The sequence below is a fragment of the Vicugna pacos genome, chromosome 32, assembly GCF_048564905.1.
Source record: "Vicugna pacos chromosome 32, VicPac4, whole genome shotgun sequence".
Lineage (NCBI taxonomy): Eukaryota > Metazoa > Chordata > Mammalia > Artiodactyla > Camelidae > Vicugna > Vicugna pacos.
The window spans coordinates 11035317-11060070 of NC_133018.1; the positions used below are offsets into that span (position 1 = coordinate 11035317).

The window sequence follows — 24754 nt, forward strand, 5'->3', positions numbered from 1 at the left end:
ACCAGGTACAGACCCATGGCTTCTGGGATCGTGGGGACAGGGAGAGGTCCTGTCCGTGGCCATCCCTGACCCCATCTCAGCTGCATCCCTAGACATGCCGCAGAGCCTTCGGCCCTGAAACCAGCCACTCATCACCTGGCCCAGATTAAGAAGAACCAATTAACAGTTGGGTGTTATTTTCCGTACACTTGAAATATTTAATAATTTTTTCATTGGAAAAAAAAAAGACAGTTGAATCCCTTTACTGCTGGCATAAGGCATCGAGCAAATGGGAGAGCTGCTTAGTGAAAGGGCAGGTCACTGGCTGACAGCAGGATGGCGCTAGGGAGCCCTTATCACCCTCCCGGGGGCTTGCAGGCACTGGGACCCCAGCCAGGGCTCCCCGTGAGGTAGGCACAGGGCACAGTCAAACTGCCTCCTGTTTTGCAGCCGGGGAACCTCTGAAGCCCGCAGACGGTCCTATAGGGGCAGCATCTAGCGCTGGGCCATCCAATATGTCAGCCACCAATGGGCCAGTGCTGCTGGAGCAATGTATATTATCGTTCATTTTACCTTTTTCTTCTGGCTTTAGTAATATAGCAGCTAGAATATTCAAAACTGGGTGTCTCATATTCTATTTCTGTCGGATGGCGCAGCTCTAGAACTCAGCCCGCATTGGCCCGAGGCCCACAGCGTACCTGGTGCTCTGTCTGTCGGGTCCAAGTTGCCCTGACTCCTTAAACTCGGGTTTGGCAGCCCTTTGAGCCCTGAGAAGACACAGGAAGGCAGCAGGGGGCGACTACGGGGAGAGGCCGGGGCCTCCAGCCCTGAACACTTTGGGGTCTTCCAACACCAGCCCGGAAGGCACCCAGACAAGCATCCCCTCACCCCAGACCCCAACTTTGAAGAAGCTCTGGAGATAATGCAAGGAAGCCTTCTACCTTCTGTCTGGAACTGTCACAAGGAAACCCAGTCTCCACAGTCCCAGAAATGAGGTTGAGTCCTCTCGCTCTACACAGCAGTGACTGGGACGCTTCGGCAGAGGGCACAGCCCCGCAGAGCCCACCTCCGGTTCCCGCCATGCACACGGGAACAGAAGGCAGGCCATCTTCCATCCTCCGTCTCACCACCTGCAGTGACGCCTCCCGACCACCAGGCGGACCCAGACACGGCTTCATTCACATGCTTTTCAAGTGAATCACTCCAAATTCTGTGAGCAGGGCCACCACGAGGAAAGTCAGGTAGAAGAGGAGCAGGCAGCAGCCGTAGACTTTGTTCAGCTGGAAGCACTGCAGCGGGACCGAGACCAGGGAACAGACGAGGCTGAGGCCCAGGGTGCCGGCCAAGACCCACACCAACAGGCCATCCGGCTCCAGCTGCGGGCAGGGGAGGAGACATGGGGAGAGAGGCCAGGTCACTGTAGGCAACAGTCAAGGTGACGCTTGAGGGCTCCTCGTGGGGGGCCAGGGAGGGACTTTTGGCCTGCCCTGTGGGGTGGCAAACCCCACCTTGAAGTTCCATCTTTAAAGCCACCTAGTACATGGTAATTTGTCAGGGCAACCCTAGGAAGCTAATACACATATAGATGGAGGAACTGTTTTGAGACCGTCTCCAGGCTCATGGTCATGTTCATGCTCTTCTCTGTCCAACCCAGGTGCACCACATGTCCTGCCATCTTGGCTTTCTTCACGTCCTATTTTTAGCTCTCGCTTTTACTTTGCCTTTTTCCCAATAGTTTCACATTGTGGATTTCCACTAAAACAAAGACTTCTTCCCTAAGTCCCCTCAGATTTACTAGTCTGATCACTATTTTGTTTTGGACATAATAAAAAGGGGACTTTGTAAGTACCCCCAAATAAATACTTAGATGTTAAAAAAATTTATATTTATATATGTATTACATACAGTCATTGAAAAATTCTCCAGCAATACAGAACAAAAGGAAGTGAAATTGTCCCCTCCCATGTCCCTCCCTTTCAGACTTTGCATCTAACATATTTGGATGACGTAAAACTAGGTACCATGCTAGGTGTGTTCCATACACCATACATAGCCTTTTATCTCCCCATCCTGGAAGGGGACCATTACAATCATCACCTATCCACAGCCAAGGAAACCGGGTACAGTGGACCCTTGAACAACACCGGTTTGAACTGCATGGGTCCACTTATACGCAGATTTTTTTCAACAACTGGAGTACCTGTATTTTCATTTCACAGGTCTTTAAGCATGGGGGAAATGTTTGTGTTTGATTACAGATCACAATATGTGGAATCAAAAGTGTTAGGGTTTACAGAGTAGGGTACAGCTCAAGTGGTAGAGCGCATGCTTAGCATGCACGAGGTCCTGGGTTCAATTCCTAGTACCTCCTCTAAAAATAAACCTAATTACTGCCCCCCAAAATATAATAATAAAGTAAAAAAAAAAAAGAGCTAGGGTTGAATCACGATTCAACTATTTCAGTGTCCTTCCCCTGGGTGAGTCATTTGTCAATTCCTTTGCTTTTGAGGCAAACAGCAGTAGGCAGGTTTGCAACTGCACAGGGGAGTCAGCACTGCGAACTCCCACATTTTTCAAGGGTCAACTATAGTATGTACACAGAGCCCAAATCCAAAGTCCATCCATTCTTAAACCAGAAATGGGATCGTACGGGAGATACGTGTTTAAGAGCAAACTGTTCTTCAGTCAACAGCACACCACAGACATCCGTCTAGGATGACTTCTCATGATGCCTTATGTCTTACGCAATTAATAGCAGCAGCATTTCCTAAACTCAGCACAAAGGCAGTGGAATGCAGAGACACACACACACACACACTCCCTAAGGAGCCAGAGAAAAGAAGAAATAGGATCCTCAGGGGGCCAACCCTAAAGCCTCATTATCTGGAACTGCCTGAGAGTTGAGAATGAAAGGAACCTATTAAACCCATGAAAAGTATAAACAAAATTTGCAGACAGAGGGTGTTTACCCTTCAGAAAAGCAAACTTGTCAAGCTCTTAAGTAGCTATTTGCTTAGGGGCGTGGCCACTGTGAAAGGTCGGCCCTGCTGCTAGTTAATTACAAGTCAGCCAAGAGAGTCTATTCAAGAACCAGTCCCTTCTTGGAGAAAGAGGGGGGCGACTTTGTTCCCATTAATGACGCCAACATTCAGCAGCACATTCCGAGTGCTTTTCACAGTTGGAGCCTTAAAACCATCCCCTGGGCCACATCTCCACCCCCCACCCCTCCCACCTTCATCTTTCCCTGGCTTGGCCTCCGAATCCAAGTCCTTGGCAAATGCAAACTCAGGACCCATGGGTCAAATCTGCCTTGCATGGGCAGCTGTTTGCCCTGTGCAATATTTCCAAAGGAAAAAAGTTCACCTAGGAATCTTGATTTCTTCTCTCGAAAAGCTGGACTATCTAGCCACACGAGGCCTACCTGAGTCGACCATGCGGTTTAGCTACCTGGCTGGCCTCATGGAGTGTTTGAGTTTTCAACCTTGTTAGAAAAGCTCTTCTCAAGTGTCTTAACCTTCATCAAGTCCCCAGGGAGCATATTTAAAACTGCAGATTTCCAGCCCTCACTCCTCTGGGATGCCTGGGTCAGGAGGCCCCCATGTGCCCCCATGAAATTCCTGGATGCCCCTGAACCTGCGAACCTCTGCCACTCAGTGTGTCTCAGAACCTTCTTCAAATCTATTGAGCTCCCCTCTTCTTGGGCTGTCGCCCACATTCTCTCACCCCGCCTGTCCCCTCCAGGCAGCACTGGAATAAGATGTTCAGCCTGGCTCTTACCTCACACATGCTTATCCAGGAAGCCTGGGGGGCTGGGGAGGGTAGGAGGGCATCAACCCCATTTCACAGGTTATGAAACTGAGGCTCAGAGATCCTCAGAATCCTAATTCACTTAAAGTCATATAGCAAGAGGCTTCAGGGATGGAACTGGGACCCCAATCCAGGGCCTCCCTGCTCCTTCCCCTGAAGCTACATCTCCATGACTCTGTGACCTTGCAAGGAATACATTTTTCTAATCCTACAAGCAAAATACTTTAATTTGTGACAAATCAGACTTGTCACAAATTCAGACACGTCTTCTCCCCAGGGAAGTGTAATCTACTGAGATGTGAAGAGGACGAGAGGAGGAGGAGGAGGAGGAGGAGGAGGAGGAGGAGGAGGAGGAGGAAAGCCCCTTGCAGAAGCGTCTGCTCACTCACCTTCACCTCCGCGTGGCCCCTGGAGATCTGGAGCAGGCAGCCCAGCCCCACTCCCACCAGGATGTCTGCAGCCCAGCTCAGGAAGGTTGCCAGAACACATGCCCATGTCCCCAACCACAGAGCCCGTTGCCTTCCTTATGATGTCCACTTGCACTCCCACCCACTCCCCACAGAAACCCTATCTGAGGAGACCCTCTCTAGTTTTAGTGCCTCTAAGAAAGACAGCGTCCAGTGGACATTTCACGCCCCTCCTGTAAGGACCGCATGAGGTGACAGAAACACTCAGTACCCGGCAAGCCCTCGAAAGATGGAGAAATGGAGGCGAGGTGAGGTGAAGTGACTGCCGGTGGCCCACTGGGGATGACGGAGTCACCTCTGGGGTTGTTCAGGGGACACTGCTCCAGTCAGGGCTGCTCCCTTCCCACCCCAACCTAAGGGGTCAGGAGAGGTCACAGCCCCAAAGCCAGAAGCCGGTCACATGGGTGCCTGGAAGTGACAAACAGCAGGAGGCACGCCTGCACAGTCCCCGTCAATTCGGACCGTGTTGTGCAAGCCAGTGGCCTGCATGGCAGCTCACCCCATGGTCCTTCCGTTGTGACACTTGGGGAGGGCTGCACTGTAAGCGCCTTCAGATAATCTTCCTCTATTTCACAACCAGTGATACCCACCGCTTGGTGCGTATCTGCCACGGGCGGGGCACTCTTCTGGCTGCTTTCCCCATCAGTCCTCAAGCTGACCCATTTTTAACGTGCAGAGGAGCTCGCTGAGTAAGGTGAGTGCAAAGCCCCGAGGTCACACAGCGGGCATGGGACAGCGCTGGAACTGGAACCCGTGACCGTCTGGACTCGAAGCCCTGTTTTTTCACACCCCTGGGGCTCCTGGAACCTGTCTTTTCTACATCGAGCAGAGGGCGCTAAATGACAGCTTGCCCGTTAATCCGGCTCACTGCCTGCTTTTATAAATAAAGTTTTATTGGAACACGCCCATTCATTTATGTACTGCCTGCGCCTGTTTTCACACTACAGCAGAGTTGAAGAGCTGCAAAAGAGATCCTATGGCCCTTTTGTGCTCTGGCCCTTTAAGAAGAAGTGAGCCAACCCCTGCCATCTACAGACCATGACACCTATAAGCAAGAGGGAAGGGTCTTCCACAAACTCAGCACGTGGGCAGCCACTAATAACACCTCTGCCTTAACAATACTAATTGATCTGCCATCCACTGTTGTTTGCCAGGGGCCAAGCCCTCTGTAACCTCATTCAATCCTTACAATAACTTACGAACTCAGTCTTCTCAATATCCCCATTTTATAGACGAGGAAACTGAGGCTCAAGCAGCCACATCACCTGCACCAGGTGTTCCAGTGAAAGCCAATCCCAAGGGCGGGGCAGGGAGCACACCCACAGCTCCCAGCACCGAGGGAAGGGCCGCCCCAGGAAGGATACTGAAGATGATGCCACCGAAACAGGCGGAGAACGCCATCCGCGGGTAGCCCTGGCGGGCCAGCGTGAAGTCTGAGAAGGCGTCTGCGTGGAAACAAGAGAAGGCTTTGAGCAGTGAGAGGCTTCCCCTGGCCCTCCTTGGTCATTCGCTCCTTCATTCCTACCCACAATCATTCAGTCAACAAACACTGTTGAATATCCACCTGGGTCTGGCACTGGCAGGCTGGGGTGTTATGGGAGGTCAGTGTCCCCTAAGACACAACTCCCTCCTTAATCCTTTTACCTGATGCTTTCCCACCAGGGGCAACTTAGTGGGTGTGACATACTACCACCAATTTTTCACCCAAGCCTTGTCCGCTGCTGGCAGACCTCTGTGCAAATTAGGAAAAGGTGCCCAAAAAGGTGAGGAGAAGGAGAGTTAGAGTTTGGGCCCCCTGACCCCTTGTCTGGATGCTCTTGTGCAGTGTACAGCCTGACCAACCCTACCTGGAAGCTGTAAATAGAGAAGGATATATGCATGTATGTGTGAGTGCCTACCCAAGTCACACACCCATGAATACATTCAGCCTGGTTGGCTGCAATGACCTCCACGTCCTGCCTGAACTCTGGGGGGCCATTGAGTGTGCATCAGAGAGTGGGGGAGACGCTGGGGCTTCTACAGTCTCCCAGCTCAGGTGCAGTCCAGGTCATCCCACCCGATGTCCAGTGACGGTCACTCCAAAATAACAGTGGGCACTGTGCACCTGCTGAAGGCAGACGCCCTGGACACCCCGCCCATGTGCAGTTCTGGCTGGGGAAGCACAGAGCAGTGACGATGTGGCTGTGCCCATCCCAGAGGCCCACCCAACCCAAGTCACCTCCAATGCTGTTCCCCCAGGCCAGCAGCGTGAGCCCCAGGACAGTGTTGCTGAGCCGGAAGACCACACCCAGGGACCGTAAGATGTTCACCACCTCTGTGGCGGCTGCGTTGATCCACAGGGCGCTGGTCAGGAAGCCCAGGAAAGCAAAGAGCTGGGGAGGGAACAGTGTGCTGATGGGACCAAGGCTGGTCCCCAACAGGGACATGGACTCAGTTCCTCAGCTATAAAATGAGATGATAACAGTGCCTACCTCTTGAGGTGGTCATGAGCATACAGAGTTAACAGACGCAAAGCAATTAGATCCTGGCATATAATAAGTGCTCAATAAAATGTTAGCTCACTATTACTGTTTTGTCAAGAAGGGGTTCATCATAGCTTTCAGCAGTCTATGGACCAAATGCCACACCCCCACACCAAAAGAAACTCCAGCAGTCACCTCCCAGCCCACTCAGTCTTCCTCCCAGCCCCTGGCAACCACTGGTCTACTTTCTGTCTCTGTGCATTCAACTATTCTAGATATGCTACATAAAAAGCCTCATGCAATACGTGGTTCTTTGTGACTGGCCTCTTTCACTCAGCATCATGTTTTCAAGGTACATCCATGTTGGAGCACGTGTCAGTGCTTCCAAGACTATTAAGAAACACTGGCTAAAACCATTTCTCTAAGTAATCCATTGGCTGAAAATTCAATTTTGGGGAGGCTCGTATATTCATTCAGAGTTTCTGAAAATGAAAACTATAATTTTTAAAATCGATCATGAGTATAAAAAATGAAACATTTAAGTAAGCTTTTAAAGAAAAAGTCTCTTGACAAACTGCCTTAAGATTCCTTAGCATCCTGCAGAGTGGAGAGAATGGAAAAAGGTACCCCCAAAGACCAGCCAATCCCATCACTGGAATGTGAACATTCTTCCTGGTGAAGACACGGGAAAGGAGTCTGGTGGGTCTTTAAAAAGGTAAATATTCAGGTAAACATTTGACTTTGCAGTTCTCCTCCTAGGAATACACCCAAGAGAAATGAAAGAATTCTTTCTACATAAAAAAAAATGGAAATGAATGGCATGGCAGCATTATTCATAATATCTAAAAAGTGGAAACAACCCAAGTGTCCATCAATGGATGAATGGGAGAAACAAAATATGCTGTATTTGCACAATCGAATAGTATTCAGCCATGAAAAGGAATGAATTACTGACACAGCCTACAACACGGATAAACCTCGAAAACCTCTTGCTAAGTGAAAGAGGGCAGTCGCCAAAGACCACGTATTGTACGATTCCATTTATGTGACAGACACAGGACTGGAAAGTCTAGAGAGACAGAAAGCACGCTGGTGGTGGCCAGGGGATGGTGGGGGAGGCTGGGGCAGTGACTGCTCATAGGTACAGGGTTTCTTTTTAGGGTGATGAATGTTCTAAAATTGTGGTAATGGTTGCACAACACTGTGACTATAATAAAACTATTAAATTGTTCACTTCAAACGGGTGCCTTGTATGGTGTGTGAATTACAGCTCAATAAAATAAAGCAGTTAACAAAAAAGAGGACCTTGAACGGGCACAAAACCCCTTAGAAGTAGCTTTAAGGATCTGCCATCATGGACAGTGATTAGTGGCCAAACTGTCCTAGGACATCTGCCCGGGAGACCTCCGTGTCCCCTCTCCCAGCTCGGAGAGCTTGGGTTTCTTACCCAGTGAAGTCTGGGGGGCTCGCTGTTGGATGTGGCAAAAAAGGTCACTGCAGCCAAGGCTGTGCCTGCAATCACCACCATGGCCCAGACAGGAAAGAGGCCACCTATCTCGTAGACGCCATCTGCAGGGGGACAAGAAAGGGAGCTGGTACTCTCCACAGTGTCCGCTTGGCACCTCCTCCGGGAAGCCCCCCAAGAATGATTGAGGGGGTGTAGAGGGGAGACCCATGGATAAAACCCACAAATAAAACACAATTGTTTGGAATATAAGGTAGGTATCTCCTAAGTGCCCAGCCCTGTCCTAGGCACTTCAGGGGGACAGGGAAATTAAAGACTCAGTCCCTGCCCTCAAGCTACTCACATTGTAAAGAAAAGACAGATACATGAAAAATAGACTCTCCAGCCTTTTGTTGTGGAACTAGGATGACAATGGCTAAGACTACTCACCACCGCTATCCTTTCCCATGCCCATGGCAGACATCACTAATCAATCACGATGCTTCGGTCCAAATGAGCTTCAAGGCAGCGCTTGAAGCTCTGTCTCTCTAGCCAGGGCTCAGCCCGGAAGCGGGTCACAAATGCATTAGCCTGAGCCAGTCTTTCCCCAGCATGGACCTGCTACCACTAGATGGTGTTGGGGCAGGTGGACAAAACACTAAGTACCATAGACTCACGTCTCAGGAAATGGATTCCTTCTGCAATTCTCTCACTGTAACAAATTTAAATACCGTAAACGTATTGGAAATGATGTCAGTTTCCTACCCATGCAAGTGATAACAGATTCCTTGTCAATAAGTTTAAGTTTAAAAAAGAAAAGAGCGCTGATTTAAGAAAAATATAACAGTAATGAGTGGGAAAAAATATCAAAATAGTTCCTGAATAACTAATGATTGGGAACCCCTCTTTTAAGAATCCACAAGGATTGTGAACCCACTTCCCAGGCTGGAGGGGCAGGGTTTTCCAGCTCAATAGAGAACAGAGGGCCATAATGAACCAGATGGCTGGTACCCCTGGGGGCACCCTTCCCAGCTCTGGGGTCACACTGTTCCCTGATAGACTCTCCTTCCCTTGGTACCTGTGATAAATTGGAGGAGAAACACAGAGGATTTGGCAGCATTTTCATCCTGACACTCTTTTAGCAAAAAAGCCACACCCAGCCATGCATTTGCCATCAGAGCCCTACCTCCACCTCCAAGTGATACCCCTGGGTTGAGCAGCAGGAGCCCAGATGACAGAGAAAGGAGTGGACAGCATGAGATACTAAAGTCAGACAACAGGAAGAACCTGAGCAGTGGGAGTTAGAAGACACCTGATAAGGCTGGGTACTGCTTTAGCTAGAGCAGGTCAGAACAGGAAAGCCTGGGGCAGACGGGGAAGAGCTCAAACATCAGAGGGGACCAGCCAGGTCACACAGATGAGAGAAGCAACCCATGCAGGTCACCCAACAGGGAATGGAGGGGCCAGGGAGGAAGGAGCCAGCGGGCACCTGCACTTGGCAGGGGAGGGTCAGGGGCTGCCTCATCTCCGCTCCCCAATTCTGCCTTCAGGAATGTGGCCCAGATCTTCCTGAGAAACCCAACCCTGGATTTTGATGTGAAATCTGCCAATTTTGTAAGACAGGCAGACAAGCCAGAGGGCTGGACTTGGTCCAAGGGCCACCAGTGCACAGCTTCCATCTGGAGCCAGGAGGCCTGGACCCATTGACTACAGGAGGCCAGTGTCCTTTGTGGCACAAGCGTGTATTAAACGCCAGCTGTATGTCCAGGATTGGCCCGCTGGCTGGTGTGGCTGAGAAGAAAAGCTGGGAACACGGGAAGGAGGGAGGTGGGCTGGCCTGGGGGAGGGGATACTCACAGGCCCCTGACTGTAGGGTCAGGACCAGGAACAGGGGACTGATGACCAAGTGCAGGCAATTCAGGGGCCGTTTCCAGTTCCCATCATCCTTGTCGGGGTCCACAACGGGGACAGTGAGGAGCAGCAGGAACTCCACGGGCAGCTGTCAAGCGCGGGAAGGCGGGGGGGCTCGCCAGGGAGGCCTGTGCTCGGCTGGCCCCATGCTGAGCTTAGTTACTCAAAAACAAGGCTGTTGCCGCTGAAGCACCTACTGTGTGCAGACCTCTCAGCCCGTATCAGTCTCCTGTCGCTGCTGTAACACGTTGCCACAAACCAAGTGCTACCCAGCACCTCACTGGCTGATCCTGACAACGCTGTGAATAGGAACTACATTTTTCCTACCTTCTAGATGAAGAAACTGAGGCTCAGAGAGGTTGAGGAACTTCTCTAAAGTCACACAGGAGGGTATATGAAGCCAGGATACAGGGCCAGCTCTGACTGGCCCCACACCTGGTGGTTTTAGCCAGTAAGTAAATTAGCAGTAACACTTATGGAGTGCTTACTATATGCTAAGCACCAGAGCCAGCCCTTCACATCTATTAGTTCATTAAGTCATCACAGCCGCTGGGGCAGGCTGGATCCTGTTCCCAACTCCTCAATCCCATCCTGTAACAGAATAAAACACCCCCACACCTTGTCAAATGACTAGAGTCTGCAGAATAGATTTCCCGGCCGCACCGATGTTGAACTTGGCTGTGTCACTTGCTTTGGCCAACGGACTATTGGTGAATATGATGTGAACAGAGGCGTAAAATGTGCTTGGGGAAAAAACTCAATGTTGGCCTCATTTGGACTCACTGTGACCTACTCCTACTGACCTCTGCCCTAGTTCCCACCCTTACCCCATCAGGAGGGGCCCCTGCCTCCCCCCCTCTGCCTCTCTGTTCCTAGGAAGATGCTCTCCTTCCTTCATGGGGGGCAGAACCCCAGCCAAACTCCATGACTCAGTTTCCCCATCAAGTCCCAGCTCATCTATTGCCCCATCAAGGCCTCAGAACCCCCTCCTTGCTCTGGAGAAGGTTGAAGGGCCCCTATCCTGGGCTCTCATGAAGCCGGGAGCTTGGCTCCAGGGTCACCCCCCCCTTACCTTGAACACCTTGAGGGCCCTCCAGTACACCGACTTGTTCCTCCACGTCCTGGAATCCAGGGGGTTGAGGGCCCGCAGCAGGATCTGAGCCGTGGTCTCCTGGTCGAGCAGCAGCCGGTACTCTTCACCTGGGGGCCCAGGGCGGGAGGGGCGGGCGTCCGTGGCTGGCTCAGCCTCCAGAAATCCCTCTCCCCTCCCTCCCACCAGTCCTCCCAGCCCTTGGGAAGAAGGACAAGCCCAGTGTCTGGCGGCGGGGGCAGGCGAACCTGGCCCAGAGCTCAGATGAGACACAGGGAGAGGTAAGGCTGCTTCGTAGCCTCATTCCTGGGACGTGGAGGACGCCCCTCTCCCCACCTCCCCACCCCAGCTGGGCACAGGGCACTGGACTCACTGTAGTCATAGCTGCTGGTATGAGACGACACCGGATCCTCCTCAGAGTCTGAGAGCATCTCTGTAGGAGAGAGGGGCGTTTCCCACAAGCCACGTGTGGAGCCCAGACCCTCCCCACCACCGTCCCAGGGCAGGGCACCTCTGGGACAGGACAGTTTCCAGGGTGTAAGTGTCCAGCCCCTTGGTATTTTGGGTTTCTCAATAATCACCCTGCACGCTCAAGAATTCTTACAAAGCGAGGAAGTCTAACTCATAAAACATTTTCAAATCCAACGATGCAGCTATGATGCTAAATTTAATAAGGATATGTGAAGATGGAACTCAAACATTTACTGACTTCAATTCTGAAAATTTTCAGAATTTGGGACCCATCCGATTTTTCTGTTCCAGTCTGAAACTTTTCTCAGGAGTCCTCTGGAATGATTTAGAGGCCTGAGTCCTCAAAAGAAGGGCTTCCTAAAAGGAAAACAGCCTTCCTGAAGCGAGGAGTCAGTGCTAGCCCTGATTCTGCCTCTGTGTGACTTTGGGTCCCTCTCTGGGCCTCATTTCCCCCCTTCCATTCCAGCCTGATGGGCTATGATGGGTTCAGAAGACAGCACAGGGTAATAGGTGCTGAACTCTGAAGGCTCAGTTGATAAAGAAGGAAGAAGAGGGAAAATCACGGCAGACTTCCTGTAGGTGGAGTCACTGACACGTATGAAATGGGACAAAGTCTGGCCTTTCGGAAGCTCGCAGTTCAATAGACAGAAATGTAAGCAAATTAATAACAGAATGGAGAGATTAAGTCTGTGCTGGGGTGAGTCTGGAAGCCATGCAAGCCTGCAAGTGACACCTGGGGGTCTCCATGGAGCTCCCTCCAGGCTGAGTCCTGAAGTTTTTCAGAAGAAAAGCGCACGGGGGAGAGGGGACAGCACACACAAAGGCCCAGAGAAAGCCAGAAGGGGCATGGCGGCACCAGGCTCCTTGGCTGCCACTGGCAGCTCGACTCACGCCTTACCTGGAGTCGCGGGCATGGAGTAGACCAAGGATCTCCTCTGCTGCCACTGGTAGATCCAGGTGCAGAGAACCACGGTGACCACATAGAACACGTAGAAGCCCAGGTAACCTGCAGACCAGGGCACAGGCTGTCACCAAGCGGCATCCTGGCCGCAGGACCCAGACAGCAAGAGCTGCCTGTTCTGTTGCTGGTGCCTGGTGGCACGGACTGTGTCAGCCCAGGTGGCTCCAGTAGGTAAACACCCCCTCTCCTGCCCTCGTGGCCCATTTTCCCTTCCCTCCACCAATCCGGCCATCATCGGCATAATGCCTGGCACAGACAGTGGCCTCCAGGACCCAATTCAAGCGCTAAGGGTCGGATTCTTACAAGGCTGAGCCCTGCACTCTGCATCCCCTGGGCCCTGGTGGCACTGGGTCTGCCAATGGACGGCAAATCAGAAGGCAGCAGGAAAGGGTCTGGGCCACTTTGTCCCTGCTCCCTCCCTGCTGTGGTGCCTGTGACCCTCCATAACTGTCACGTCGAGTGGCCCCTGGACCGGGCCTCCAGCCCTCACCAGGCTCTAGTGACCCCAGTCCCTGCCTTCAAGGGCTCCTGCTGTTGCTGGTCCCTGGGTGTCTCTGCCTCTCAGCATCCCTTGCTGGTTTTCTTAACCATCTGTAAACTGTCCCTCCATCCATGTCATTTGAACCATCTAGCTGGAATGGATATGCTGCCAGGACCCTGATGGCCGCAGTCAGCATCCTGGCTGTACTGCTTATTAAAATTTTAAATTGTGAAAATTTGGAGCATCGCCCTGACTCTAGCCAACCCCCTTCGGTGATCTGCCCTCTTTTTGGCTCAAGCCACCTTGATAGGTAGGGTTTCCACCACTTGGGAAAAAAAAAAAGCACTCCGCTGACCACTCCCTCCAGTCCCTGAGCCTCCCACCCACCCATCAGCCCCGAGATGACCCGGCCCTGGCCCCATGGCTGCTCACCCAGGGCCCAGGCCAGCGTGACCTTCCCACGGTAGAGTGCGGTGAAGGTCAGGAACACAGCCACCATGTAGAAGATGATGTCTCTGAGGAAGGGCCTCGAGGCCACCATGAAGGGGCGCAGGATGGCGATGCCACCGGCCACCACAGTGGTGACCAGCACACCAGCGCCTGAAGGAGAAGATGCCAAGCTTGGTCTACTCTGTGCCCCCTCCTGCAGCCCCACCCCCACCAGCCGGGGCCGCTCGTACCAAACAGTGCCCCAAGGGCCAGGCCAGCTGTCCGCGGGTCAGAGAAGGCCACCATGGCGCTGAAGATATCCGGTGCGCCGTTCCCAAAGGCCAGGAAGGTGACGCCATGGGGGGGAGTGTGTCAAGGGGCCTCAGTGCAGGGGCCCCGGCCTTTCCTGGCCGTGAGCTGCCACCTGTCTCCCAGCCACCTGTCCTAACTGCCCTCCCTCCTGGGTACAGGACCTGGACCAAAGGATACTGCCACATTGTGGGAAAGCTTGAGTGTGGTGGAAATGGCTGACAAGTTAGGGCAGAAGCTATGGAGAAAAAGTGAACAGTCAGAGCATCCACAGTGAGTGGTCCCTGCCCTCATCCTTCCCCCTAAACCCAGGGTCATCCCAATGTTAACCTCCCAGGACTCCATTTTCCCATCTATAAGCTGGACGTGAGCCCAAGGCCAAACTCACAACTTCGCTGCAGTGACTCCCAGAATCAGGAACAGGTAAAGCAGCCAGAAAGCCTGGGTGGGGGACCAGAGAGGGAAGGGAGCGTTAAGTCCAGCCAGAGCCACCAGCTCCCACCCCCCAGCTCCCCCGGGCAGGGTCTCACGTAGAGGGTGACGGCCAGAGGCAGAAGGCTGGGTGGGAAGTGGCAGAAGATGCCCTCGAGGTAGTCCAGGTAGCCCCCGTCGCTGCGGCAGTCAGGGTTGGTCCGGATGAAGTCACAGCGGTCAGAGGCATTCAGGCCACACACCTCTCGACACTGTGGGAGGGAGGGAGGACATGAGGGGCTGACACCCCGTGGGTGACTGGACCAGCCCTTTCTAAGCAGCTGAAGATAACCCTCTTCAGCCCGCTCTCTAAGCCTCCCATGCCCTCCAGGTACCAATTGCACGCTTGAATTTTTGAAAATAAACTTGTGTTTGAAATTAACATAAGTAATTCATGAACACATATATCGAAAACAAAACAAAAACAAATAATATTTAAGATTTCTAAATTCCTCCTTCTCATCCTTGCCCTCCACAATCCCACCTCTCCCTAGAGGTCCTACCATGATTAGTTTGAAGCGTACCCTCACAGACATTTCTCAGTCCAATGATGCTGGTATATACATCCAATTATACATGCAGTTTATTTTGTTTTATTGAAATGGGTCCATCTTAAAGCTCTTATTTCATGCCCATTACACAGATAAGAAGATTAAGGCAACATCCTTAATCTACCATCAGTGGTAGAGTCAGAGTTGGAACCCAGGTGGTTTGAGGTTCTGGAATCCCTGTCCTTAACCATCACTATGCCTTGTCCCCAGCCCCCCACCTCACTGTAGAATCTTTTTAACAGCAGCATGGGATTTCATACCACGGATGATACAGTGGAGATGACATTTCCCTGCTGTTGGACAGTTGGGTGTGTCTATTTTTCCAATATTACCAATAGGGAACTTCCTTGCATATGACTCTCTGCGTACATGTTAGAATATTCTAGAAGTGAAAGCGCTGAGTTAGAAGTATCCTAGTCTGAGTTCCTCCAAAAGCAACCCAGAGACAAGGATTTCTAAATAAGCAGCAGAGCTGGGAGGTATGGTATACAAGAGCCGAGATGGGTAAGTGGAACAGGGAAGCAACCAGTTAAGGCTGGACGGAGACAGTTCCCACCTTGGGCTGGTAGCCCCAAGGGCAAGGGAGCTGGGGTATTTATACCTACATACTTCCACCCACCCTGCACCCACACCGGCTGCTACAAATCTGGTTCCAGCCAGCGTGGTGGGAACCTCCTGTAGTTAAATTGCCAGTCGCTGATGACACATGAAGTGCTCCTTCACGTGTTAATGGCCATTTGTACTCCTTCTTTAAACTGCCAGTGTTTTCTATTGGAATGTTGGCTGCTTCTTGACTTATAAAAGTTCTTAATGGATATCGGCTGTCTGGCAGGTTGTGCATTTGCTTAGGCAATGCCTAGATGGTCTGCTTCTCAAACTTTTTGTTCAAAAGCTTTGTCAGTACCACTTCACACCCATTAGGGCGGTTACTACATCAACAAACCAAACAAAACCAGCAAATGACAAGTGTCGGTGAGGACCCTGGGTGTTCTTCAAAGCATTTCTTGTGTTTTGAAATTCCCAATTATTTGTAGGATCACAGGCTTGTTTAATTAATGTCTGCCTCTCCCACCAAAGTCATTTGCCACACACTGTGCTGGGCCCCAACTTAGTCTTTGTAACAGACCTAGGAGGTTGGCACAATTGTTTCCACTTCCCAGATGAGAAAACTGGGCACAGAGAGGCAAAGGGACTTGCCCCAAGGCACACAGCCCACCACTGCTAGCTGGTTTCAAACTCAGCTCTGCCTGAACATTATTAGCTGAAACTCCTGGGGAAACAGCCCAACTGGACGGGGGCAGCCTCTGCCCGCCTTCTTCCCCACCTCTTGCCCTCCGTCCTCCCTGTCCTCAGGGCCAGCCAGGGAAGATGCAGGGAGACACTCCCAGCCCAGCTGATAGCAGAGTGAGTCAGCAAGGCGGGTTCCCCAAATCTGGCCTCCAGAATCGCATTCCTGCCCCTCTCCACCCCCCACAAGCTGGCCAACCCAACTCTTGGTATAGTTAAAGCAGCACTGCTCTGAGTCAGGGGTGGGTGACTTCTCAGCCTCATTCCTTTCTCTTCCTCTTCCCTGAGTCACTAAGGATGCCCAGGAAACCCAAAAAAGGCCAAACATTTTCCCCGCTGTGGGAAAAGTTTCAAGGGTCAGGCTGGACAGGAAAGAATCACAAATGCAATGCCTTGGGGGCCAGGCAGATTGCATAATCGCGGAAAACCACAGGGGCTGCTGGGAATGGTGGGGAGCTGGAGGGCGCGTGTCTGCTGAAAGGCATTCAAGTTGTAAAATGAAAGACAACCTCTCCCCATGCTGCAAATAAAACACCTCAGACAAAACCACTGCAGCTAGACAATACCCTGGGCCGTCAGTTTTCAATCCTACACCAGTAAGCCTGGTGTGGAAGACAGGGGCAGCAGAGAGGAAGAGCAGCCCTGGTGCTGAGACCCAGCCGGGGCCGGCTGGGTGACTTTCGGCTGGGTGACCTTCAGCATGCCCCTCAGGGGTCTGGGCCTTACTTTCCTCCCCTACAGAGTGGTCTTCATCAAACCCACTCTGGCCACTGGCATCTTGGTGCCACACATGCTTTGTTAAGCGCCCCTCCATACTCCCTTTATTACCAAAGATCAGAATGCAGACCATCAACATCCACGCTGGCTCCATTCAGAAGCCAAATAAGAAGCCAACCACGATATCAAGGGAACAACTGGAAATCATTTCCATTTTGTCAGTTGTGATCCATCAAGAAAAGCTCAGGTTTTCATGATCCAGATGTCCTCTCCAAGCGTCGTTATTCGAGTCCAAAGGCACCTCCTTGTGCAGGTGCACAGGCAGGACGGGGGCGGCTTACAGGGTGAGGGGGCTGGGAGGGACAATGGAGAGTCACAAGCTCCTGGTTCATCCTCCCTGGCTGAACAGTGGTCCCCAAAGATGTCCTACTCCCCGCAGCCTGTGAATGTGTGACCTTACACGGCAAAAGGGACTTTGCAGAGGTGATTAGATTCGGGATCTTGAGATGCAGGGATTGTCCTGAATTACTTGTAGGCCCTTAAACATAATCACAAGGGTCTTTATAAGAGGGAGGTGGGAGGGTCAGTCACGAAAATAAATGAGATGGAAGCAGAGGTTAGACTGAGAGAGAAAGATGCTGTGCTGGTAGCTTTGAAGATGGAGGAAGGGGGCCACAAGCCAAGGAACGCAGGAAACTTCTAGAAACTGGAAAAGGCAAAGAAATGGGTCTTCCCTAGTGCCTCTAGAAGGAACACTGTCCCACTAACATTTTGAATTTAGTCCAGTGAAACCCATTTTGGGTTTCTGACCTTCAGAACTTTAAGATAACAAATGCATGGGTTGTTTTTTTAAAATATATTCTTATATATAGTGGCTAATTTTTGTAAATCTCAAACTCCCAAATTTATCCCCTCCCACCCTCATATGTAGGTTGTTTTAAGCCACTAAGTCCTTTGCGGTCATTTGTTACAACAGCAATAGGAAACTGATACACTCTAGAGTCAGTTTAAATAGAGACATTATAATGCTTTCAAATACTTCTCATGTTCTTAACCTCATTCCATCAGCCTGAAAAAGAGGCGCTGTAGATGTGACCCCGAGCTGCACCTCCACCACCTCCTACACTCCCAGTCCTGCAGCGGGACCCCCACAGAGCAAGTTTTCCCAGGAGTGGAAAATCCCAGGTCTTCCACCAGGACACCAACCCAGGAGCAGAAAATGAAGACTGGCATTTCCCAGAGGTGCCTCAGCCTTGTGCCATCTGCTCATTGCTGGATGGTGCCGTGGTTATGAGGACAGGGCTCTGGAACCACGTGGCCTGGGTTCAAATCCTGCTTCCCCACTCATCGCTGTGTGACTTTGGACAACTCACTTCACCCCTCTGTGCCCTAGTTCCTGCTTCATTTTATAGTCAGCAAAATTTGTAAAAGACCAAATATTTTGCCCTCTGCAGGCCAGATGGTCCCTATGGAAATCATTTGACTCTGTCTTGCAAAAGCACCATCCACAATAATTAATAAACAGATATGATTGAATTCTGATCAAACTGTACATAGGGATGCTAAAGTTTGAATTTCACATAGTATTCATGTGTCAGGAAATAGCATTCTTCTAAAAAAGATTTTTTCAACCAGTTGAAAATACAAAAACCATTCTCAGCTCCCAGGCTATATAAAACCCAGCAATGGACCCAACTTGAGCTGTGGGCTGAAGTTTGCCAACCCTTGAAATGAAGGATTAAATGAATTAATCCATGTGCTCAGAATCCATGCGCCTGGTACATAGTCACTGCTCAGTAAAATGAGCTTTGATTACTCCTTTTTCCAGGGGTGAAAACAGAGACTAAAGAGAAAGTGCTCCCTGCACTTATTTTGGCTCCTTCAGTCTCCCAAGGGTCAGTCCTAAATGTCCAGCCTCTGTCAGATCTGTTCTAAGAGGAGAGTTTTTCCCCAGACTCTCCTTTTTCCCAAAAGGAATGTCCTGGAAACACTGGGCCCTGGTGGTCTGATGTCAGACTTGTCCCTGGCCCTCTGAGGCCACACTTGGACCAGCCTGGGCTGAGGGTACTGGGCACTGAGTGGTCCAGCAGAACCAGTTCTTACTACTTCCCCCAAAATCTTAACTTGGACCCCTTCCCAAAGCCGCTACCACTATCTCACCTGGATGACTTTGCCAGTCTGCTCCCTGTCTCTGCCCCTATAGTTGATTCTCCCACAGCAGCCAGTGGGATCCTTGTAAAAACTGAAATCAGATCTTGTCCCTCCTGTGCACTAAATCCTGCCATGGCTCCCATCTTACCCCTGAGTACAGGGAAAGTCCGCACAGTGGTCCCACAACCCCATGCAATCTGCCCCTATTACCTCTCCTGTCTCCTCCCCTGTCATATCTCATCCCCAGCTCACTGTTCCAGCCACTCTGGCTTCTCAGAGTTTGTTTGTGAAATGTCATCCTGCTCTTGCTTCAGGGCCTTTGCACCTACTGTTCCCCCAGATCTTTGCCTTCCCTGACAGCCTGAGATAAAGCAGTGCCCCTCCCCATCTCACTCCATCACATCCCCATCCTGGCTTTTCTTTTTTCCCATCACTGCGTGAAATCATCCTGTGGATTAAGCTGTTGACTTGTTTCTTCTCCGTGTCTCCGACTAGAGTATAAGTAAGTTCCATGAGGGCAGGGACTGAGCTTATCAGCTTCCTGCGGTACTCCCAGCACATGGCACAGTTCCTGGCACATAATAAGTACTCAATAAATATTTGTTGAATGACCTCAAAAGGACCTAGGTGAGGAGTGGGTGGCCTTTCCCAGCCTACAGGCTCCCAGAACAATGGGCAGCCAGAGGCCGGCAGGGCTTCTAGGAGGGCAGCTGCCTGTGTCAGCCCTGGGAGACGGTGAGCTAGAGGCGAAGGGTACGGATTCAGCATGAGGCAGCCCCAAGTTCACAGCCTGCCTCTGCTACTTCCCTCGGGGCCACCTTCCCCTCTCTGAACCTCAGCATCCTCGTCTACAGCATGGACATAATATGCTCATCGCGGGGGTTTGCGGCAGGGTTTGGTGCGCGAGGCACAGTGCCGGCCTAAGTGCTCAATAACTCAGAGAGATTGTCTGACACAAGCCACAAATAACCCCAGTTTTCCTGCCTCCAAGAGGCAGCAGTCAACTTTATAACCACAGTAACCGCAAAATCACTTTCCCATCTGTAAAACGGACATAATTACCTGTTTGCCTGCATCAAACAATCGGCTTGAAGGCATCTGCAGCCCCATAAAGTTGGTGTGGGCGCGCTAAACACGCTTAGCTGTCGGTTTAGGTGGGGAGGAGTTTGTTACTCTGTCTCCCACCTGAAGAAAATACAAGGTGCGAACGCCAGCCCCCTGCAGCTGATGGGGACTCCAGGGGTCATCTTGAGCTGTCTCCCGCCTTCAGCCTTTGACTCCGGATCCACTGTGACCTCTCCTCCCCTTACAGATATCAGAGTGGAATGATGCCAGTTCCCTGCATCCTGTCTCAATGGCCCAGACCATCCCTGCCTGGGGAGGAAAATTTCTTGCCCCTCCCCAAGTATCCCCATTGCGTCTCCCTCTTTGCATTCAATGGCACTCCCATCCCTCCAAGCTAAGGCCAGAAATCGGGCGCCATCCTTGATTCCTCTCTTCCACCACCACACTCCTCCACCCAATCTATCAGTGTATCCTGCTTGTGCCTCCAACACTGACTCCAAATCCCACCATTTCTTATCTCCCACAAATACCATCACCGACCTGGGGAGCTGCAGAAGCCCTCGCCCTAGTCTCTCTGCTGCTACCCTCATCCCTCTCTATCCATTCTCCCCCAAAGAAGCTGGAAACATTCCTTGAAGAAATCAATTAGATTTTGACATTCCTCTGCTTAAAACCCTCCATTGGCTCCCCGCTGTCATAAAACAAGCCCCACCTCCTAGACTCAGCTGGTAAGGCCTTTTGTAATCTGACCACTACTACATCTCCATCCTTATTCTGTACTCTCCCTCTCACTCACCCTGTTCCAGCCATTCTGGCCTCCTCACTGCTCCAGAAACACATTAGGCTTATTTCCTGCCCCTGGGCCTTTGCACTTGCTGTTCTCTCTGCCCAGAATGCTCTTCCTCCAGATGTCTGTATAAGTGGCTTCCTTTCTCCATCCAGAGCTTGGCTCAAAGTTCACTTCATCACAGAAGCCACCTGTGATCACCCAATCTGAAATAGCTGGGAATATTCCCTCTTCCTCACGGCCCCCACTGTCCTGTATCACTTTATCCTATTATCTGAGAAGCACTTAACATCTTACTGCCTGAAATTTACATGTTAACGTCTTTATCCAACCTCCCAGGAGACTGTTCACTCCAGGAGGGCAGAGATTTTTGTCTACAGTATATGGTCCCAGGCATATCCTAGGGTTCAGCTCAGTGCCTGATACATAGTAGACACTCAATAAATATTTGATTGGATGAATATACCTCCACCTGATGCTAGTTTCCTGCTAGGATACTCACATCTACCACGGGGATCAGGTTCACACCTGAGGCTGGAAACTGGGGGCTAATGTAGGCCCCTGTAGCTGGGCTCCTCGCCCCAGACACTGTCTCGACCATCAGCAGCACATAGAGCAAACTTAGCACCCAGTAGGGATTCAGCAGTCCTCCGGCCATCAGCCCCCAAGGGGGCTGGCCCTCACTCTCTGCTTCCCCTTTGCAGTGTTTCAGTTTCAAACAGCTGGCACCTCCAACAGCCTGCAGGGTAGGGGTGAGAAGGAGGGGCAGTGTCACCAAGGACTGCAGGATCCGACAGAAGGGGCCTGAAAACTTTTCTAGCTGAGGGACTGCTCTTCCTCTAGTGTTTCCATGGAAACCCAGGCTAAGAACTCCTCCGACGGGTAAGTCAAGGCCCGGGGGTGGGGGTGGGGAGGGTTGTTTTTCAATTGCTCAAAGTCACAGAACTGTTAGCAGCTGAGCTGGGCTGGATTTCAGCCTCTGTCTTTCCCTTAACCGCAGGGCAAAACCAGCTTCATTTTTCCTCCAAAGAAATTATACTGGAAAGAAAAAAAAAAGTCCTTGGCAAACTAATTTTCTTCTTTTGGTTCCACCCCATGTTGTCGATGAGCATGTTTTATTTTGCCACCAAGAAAAATAAAGCTCAGAAAACAGCTTTTTTTTTTTTTCCCGTAATTCTTTGCTCAGCCTCCTGGAAAGGGCCCCAGGGGGAGGTAGCGGCTCCGGGGAAAGAAAAGGGAGCAGAAGGGCTTTTCTCAGCACTTTTTCCTCACCTGTTGACAGGCTCTTCCCTCCCGTTGTTCTCTGTTAACTGCCCTTGGCACTGACTTGGAACCGGACACTCCAGGTTTGCAATTCCGTCTCAGTCACTTACAGGCTGTGCGGCCTTGGGGAGGTCACTTCATCTCTCTTAGCTTCTGATTCATCACCTGTAAAATGAGACAAATGCTGCCGCGTCAGAGCAGAGAGGGCAATAAGTACTCTCGCCTCAGGTGCCCCCAATTTGAGGAGCAGCATATGTCTACGCTCTACTGGCCGCCAATTTCTTGTACTCATTCACAAAGGAGCATTTATTGAGCGCTGCATGTGCGCCCGTCAGAGGCCAGGCGTTTAGACCCTCGGAGGACCTGCAGACCTGAAAGGAAGGGGCAGGGACAGTTAATCGGGGTTGCTATCACTTTTGTGGCTGCACTTTCCAGGTGCGAGATCCCGGGAACGCCCATGTGCTGTTTCCCAATCCCAACGGATGTTGAGAAGTTGAACTCCGGGTGTCTGGTCCTCCGGCGGCGCCAAGGCAGGCGGGCAGGCTCCTCTATTACCTCAGGCCCGGCCTCGGACCCGCAAACTCCGCACCTCCACCCCGCCGGGATTCACGGCCTTTCTTTCTAGTCCCCGTCCGCCCAACCGCGCCGCCAGACCTTCGGTCCCGGACCGCCTGCAGCGTCCGGGTCTGGCCCCAGGGCTCGGCCCCGGCTTGGCCTCGGCGCGCCTGGCTCCGGCCACGCCCCTTACGCGGGCCCGCCCCTAGGCCACGCCCCCCGAAGTCTCACCCCGCCCCTTCCCTTAAAGGCACAGGCTTCCTGGGAGATCCTGAGGGTCTTCCTCACTCTGCACCCTCCTCGCAGTCATCACCCTGTCGGCTCTGCTTTCGCAGCTAAAACAGAAGCTGAGTTGAAACCTGTGTGACCCGAATGAGTCCCCTTCACCACCATGGGCCAGATCTGCCTGACACTCAGCACCTCTGTTTGGAAGGCCTAGGGCCAGGGTGGTGTCTCCTGAAAAAAACGCACAACCATTGAGTCTCGGTTTTATTGGGGTAACTTACTGAGACTATAATCCCAGAGACAGTTCCTCAGAGAGCTCAAAGAGGTAGGGGAGGACCCAGTATATATACGAATTTTTTGGCTGGAGGAATACAAATTATCAAGCATACATCTTGGTAAAAGATTACTGCTAATCACAAAAAAAAAAAAAGAAAGAAAGAAAAAGGAGCTCTCAAGTTAATGATTTTAGTGCTTCTCTTTGCATGAGAAAATGCAAGAATCTGAGGTCATTGAAATTCTTCCTTAGATTTGCATCTTAACTATCTGGGGACCATGCATCCAAAATACAGAATGCTGCATCCTATTTTTCTGCTGCCTGAATTCTCCCTTGGGTGAGCTGCTGGTGAGAGGCTGCAGTGGGTTGTGACTTGACCCTTTGCATAACTGGAAGGTGAGCGAAAGTCTGTTCTTTTTGTCTACAGTGGCAGCTCCAGGAACAGTGCAAGTATCTGGGGATAGTGTGAGCAGAAGTAGTAGGCTTCAAGGGGAACTTAAAAAAGGAAAGAGAATGAGAATTAGAACTTTCAGTCTTAGCGGAAGAGGCCCAGAGACTTTGAAGATTCCTTAAGGGCACCTGAGTCTCACCTGCAACCCAGTGTAAGTTCCTTCTTGATCCTAGCAGCCCTGGGCAAACAGTCACACCCCACACCTACTTGAACCCCCCAGGGGTAGGGTGCTCATTACCTCCCATGGTAACCAACAGACAGTCCCATACATGCACCCCAATGTTCATAGCAGCACTATATACAATAGCCAAGACTTGGAAGCAACGTATACGTCCATTGACATGACTGGATAAAGAAGCTTTGGTATATTTATATAATGGAATACTACTCAGCCATAAAAAAGAATAAAATAATGTCATCTGCAGCAACAAGGGTGGACCTGGAGATCGTCATTCTAAGTGAAGTAAGCCAGAAAGAGAAAGAAAAATGTCATATTGAGAAAGGAAGGGGGCAGGGCACAGCCATTCAAGGGATGATACAGCAGTTAATATCGAAATGGTGGAAGATTCAACCCCCAATAGGCCTTGAGGCTCAAGATGGTGGGAGATTTGACTTCTAGCAGATCTTGAGCTTCATTATACATCCATTGTAATATATTAACACAGTGAATAACATGCCCACAGGCACCATGACAGTCCCAAGGCTGGCCACAAAAGGTCAAAGAGTGGGAAATGGCCAACTTCCTGGGAATCCCAGTCCCTTCCCCAGGCTAGTTAAACTGGTCTTTCCACTTATTAGCATATGAAGCCACTGAGTCCATAAAAACTGGCAACGCACCTTCTCTCTCCCACTTCGGAGAAGGCCCACACTCTGTCTATGGACTGTGTATCTACTTTTACTCTAATTTGAGCACCCAACCCCCACGCCTCGTGGCCTTTCTCTTGCCTTTCGATGTATCTCTCTAAATAAATCTACCTTTACTCAACTGTGGCTCACTCTTGAATTCTTCCCTGTGTGAAGCCAAGGACCCACGCTTGGCGGGGCACGTCCCAGGGGCTCGACCAAGGCCTGGGCCATGGCCCCCCTCACGCCCCACATCCATTTTTCCTGCATCAATATGATATCACTCATTTGTGGAATCTAAAA

The 24754-nt window shown here is 51.2% G+C and overlaps 1 protein-coding gene across 3 annotated transcripts; it reads right to left on the reverse strand.

Moving 5' to 3' along the window:
* Positions 1-109: 109 nt before the first annotated feature.
* Positions 110-22847, reverse strand: SLC8B1 (solute carrier family 8 member B1). 3 transcript variants are annotated; one of them, XM_072953277.1, is made up of 17 exons: positions 22758-22847; positions 22113-22268; positions 21343-21579; positions 14342-14494; positions 14200-14252; positions 13991-14049; positions 13754-13858; positions 13506-13673; positions 12530-12637; positions 11534-11593; positions 11143-11270; positions 10017-10158; positions 8163-8284; positions 6472-6625; positions 5618-5698; positions 4176-4240; positions 110-1355 (listed from the first exon to the last, which is right to left on the reverse strand). In XM_072953277.1, exons 3-17 carry the CDS (start codon positions 21496-21498, stop codon positions 1158-1160), a joined length of 1752 nt encoding a protein of 583 aa, XP_072809378.1. In that variant the 5' UTR covers positions 21499-21579; positions 22113-22268; positions 22758-22847; the 3' UTR covers positions 110-1157. The 3 variants fall into 3 exon arrangements, with proteins under 3 accessions (XP_072809378.1, XP_072809377.1, XP_072809379.1); XM_072953276.1 differs by having other exon boundaries at positions 22659-22777; XM_072953278.1 differs by lacking the exon at positions 22758-22847 and adding an exon at positions 22693-22713.
* Positions 22848-24754: the final 1907 nt, after the last annotated feature.

Bases quoted from the DNA above. Each gene is read 5' to 3' on its own strand.
- SLC8B1 (XM_072953277.1), bottom strand. From the start codon at position 21,498: ATGGCCGGAGGACTGCTGAATCCCTACTGGGTGCTAAGTTTGCTCTAT. The intron at 14,495-21,342 runs GTGAGTATCCTA...TCCCTCCCACAG, and splicing joins ACCTGATCCCCGTGGTAGAT to TGTCGAGAGGTGTGTGGCCT. The intron at 11,594-12,529 runs GTAAGGCGTGAG...TCTCTCCTACAG, and splicing joins CTCCATGCCCGCGACTCCAG to AGATGCTCTCAGACTCTGAG.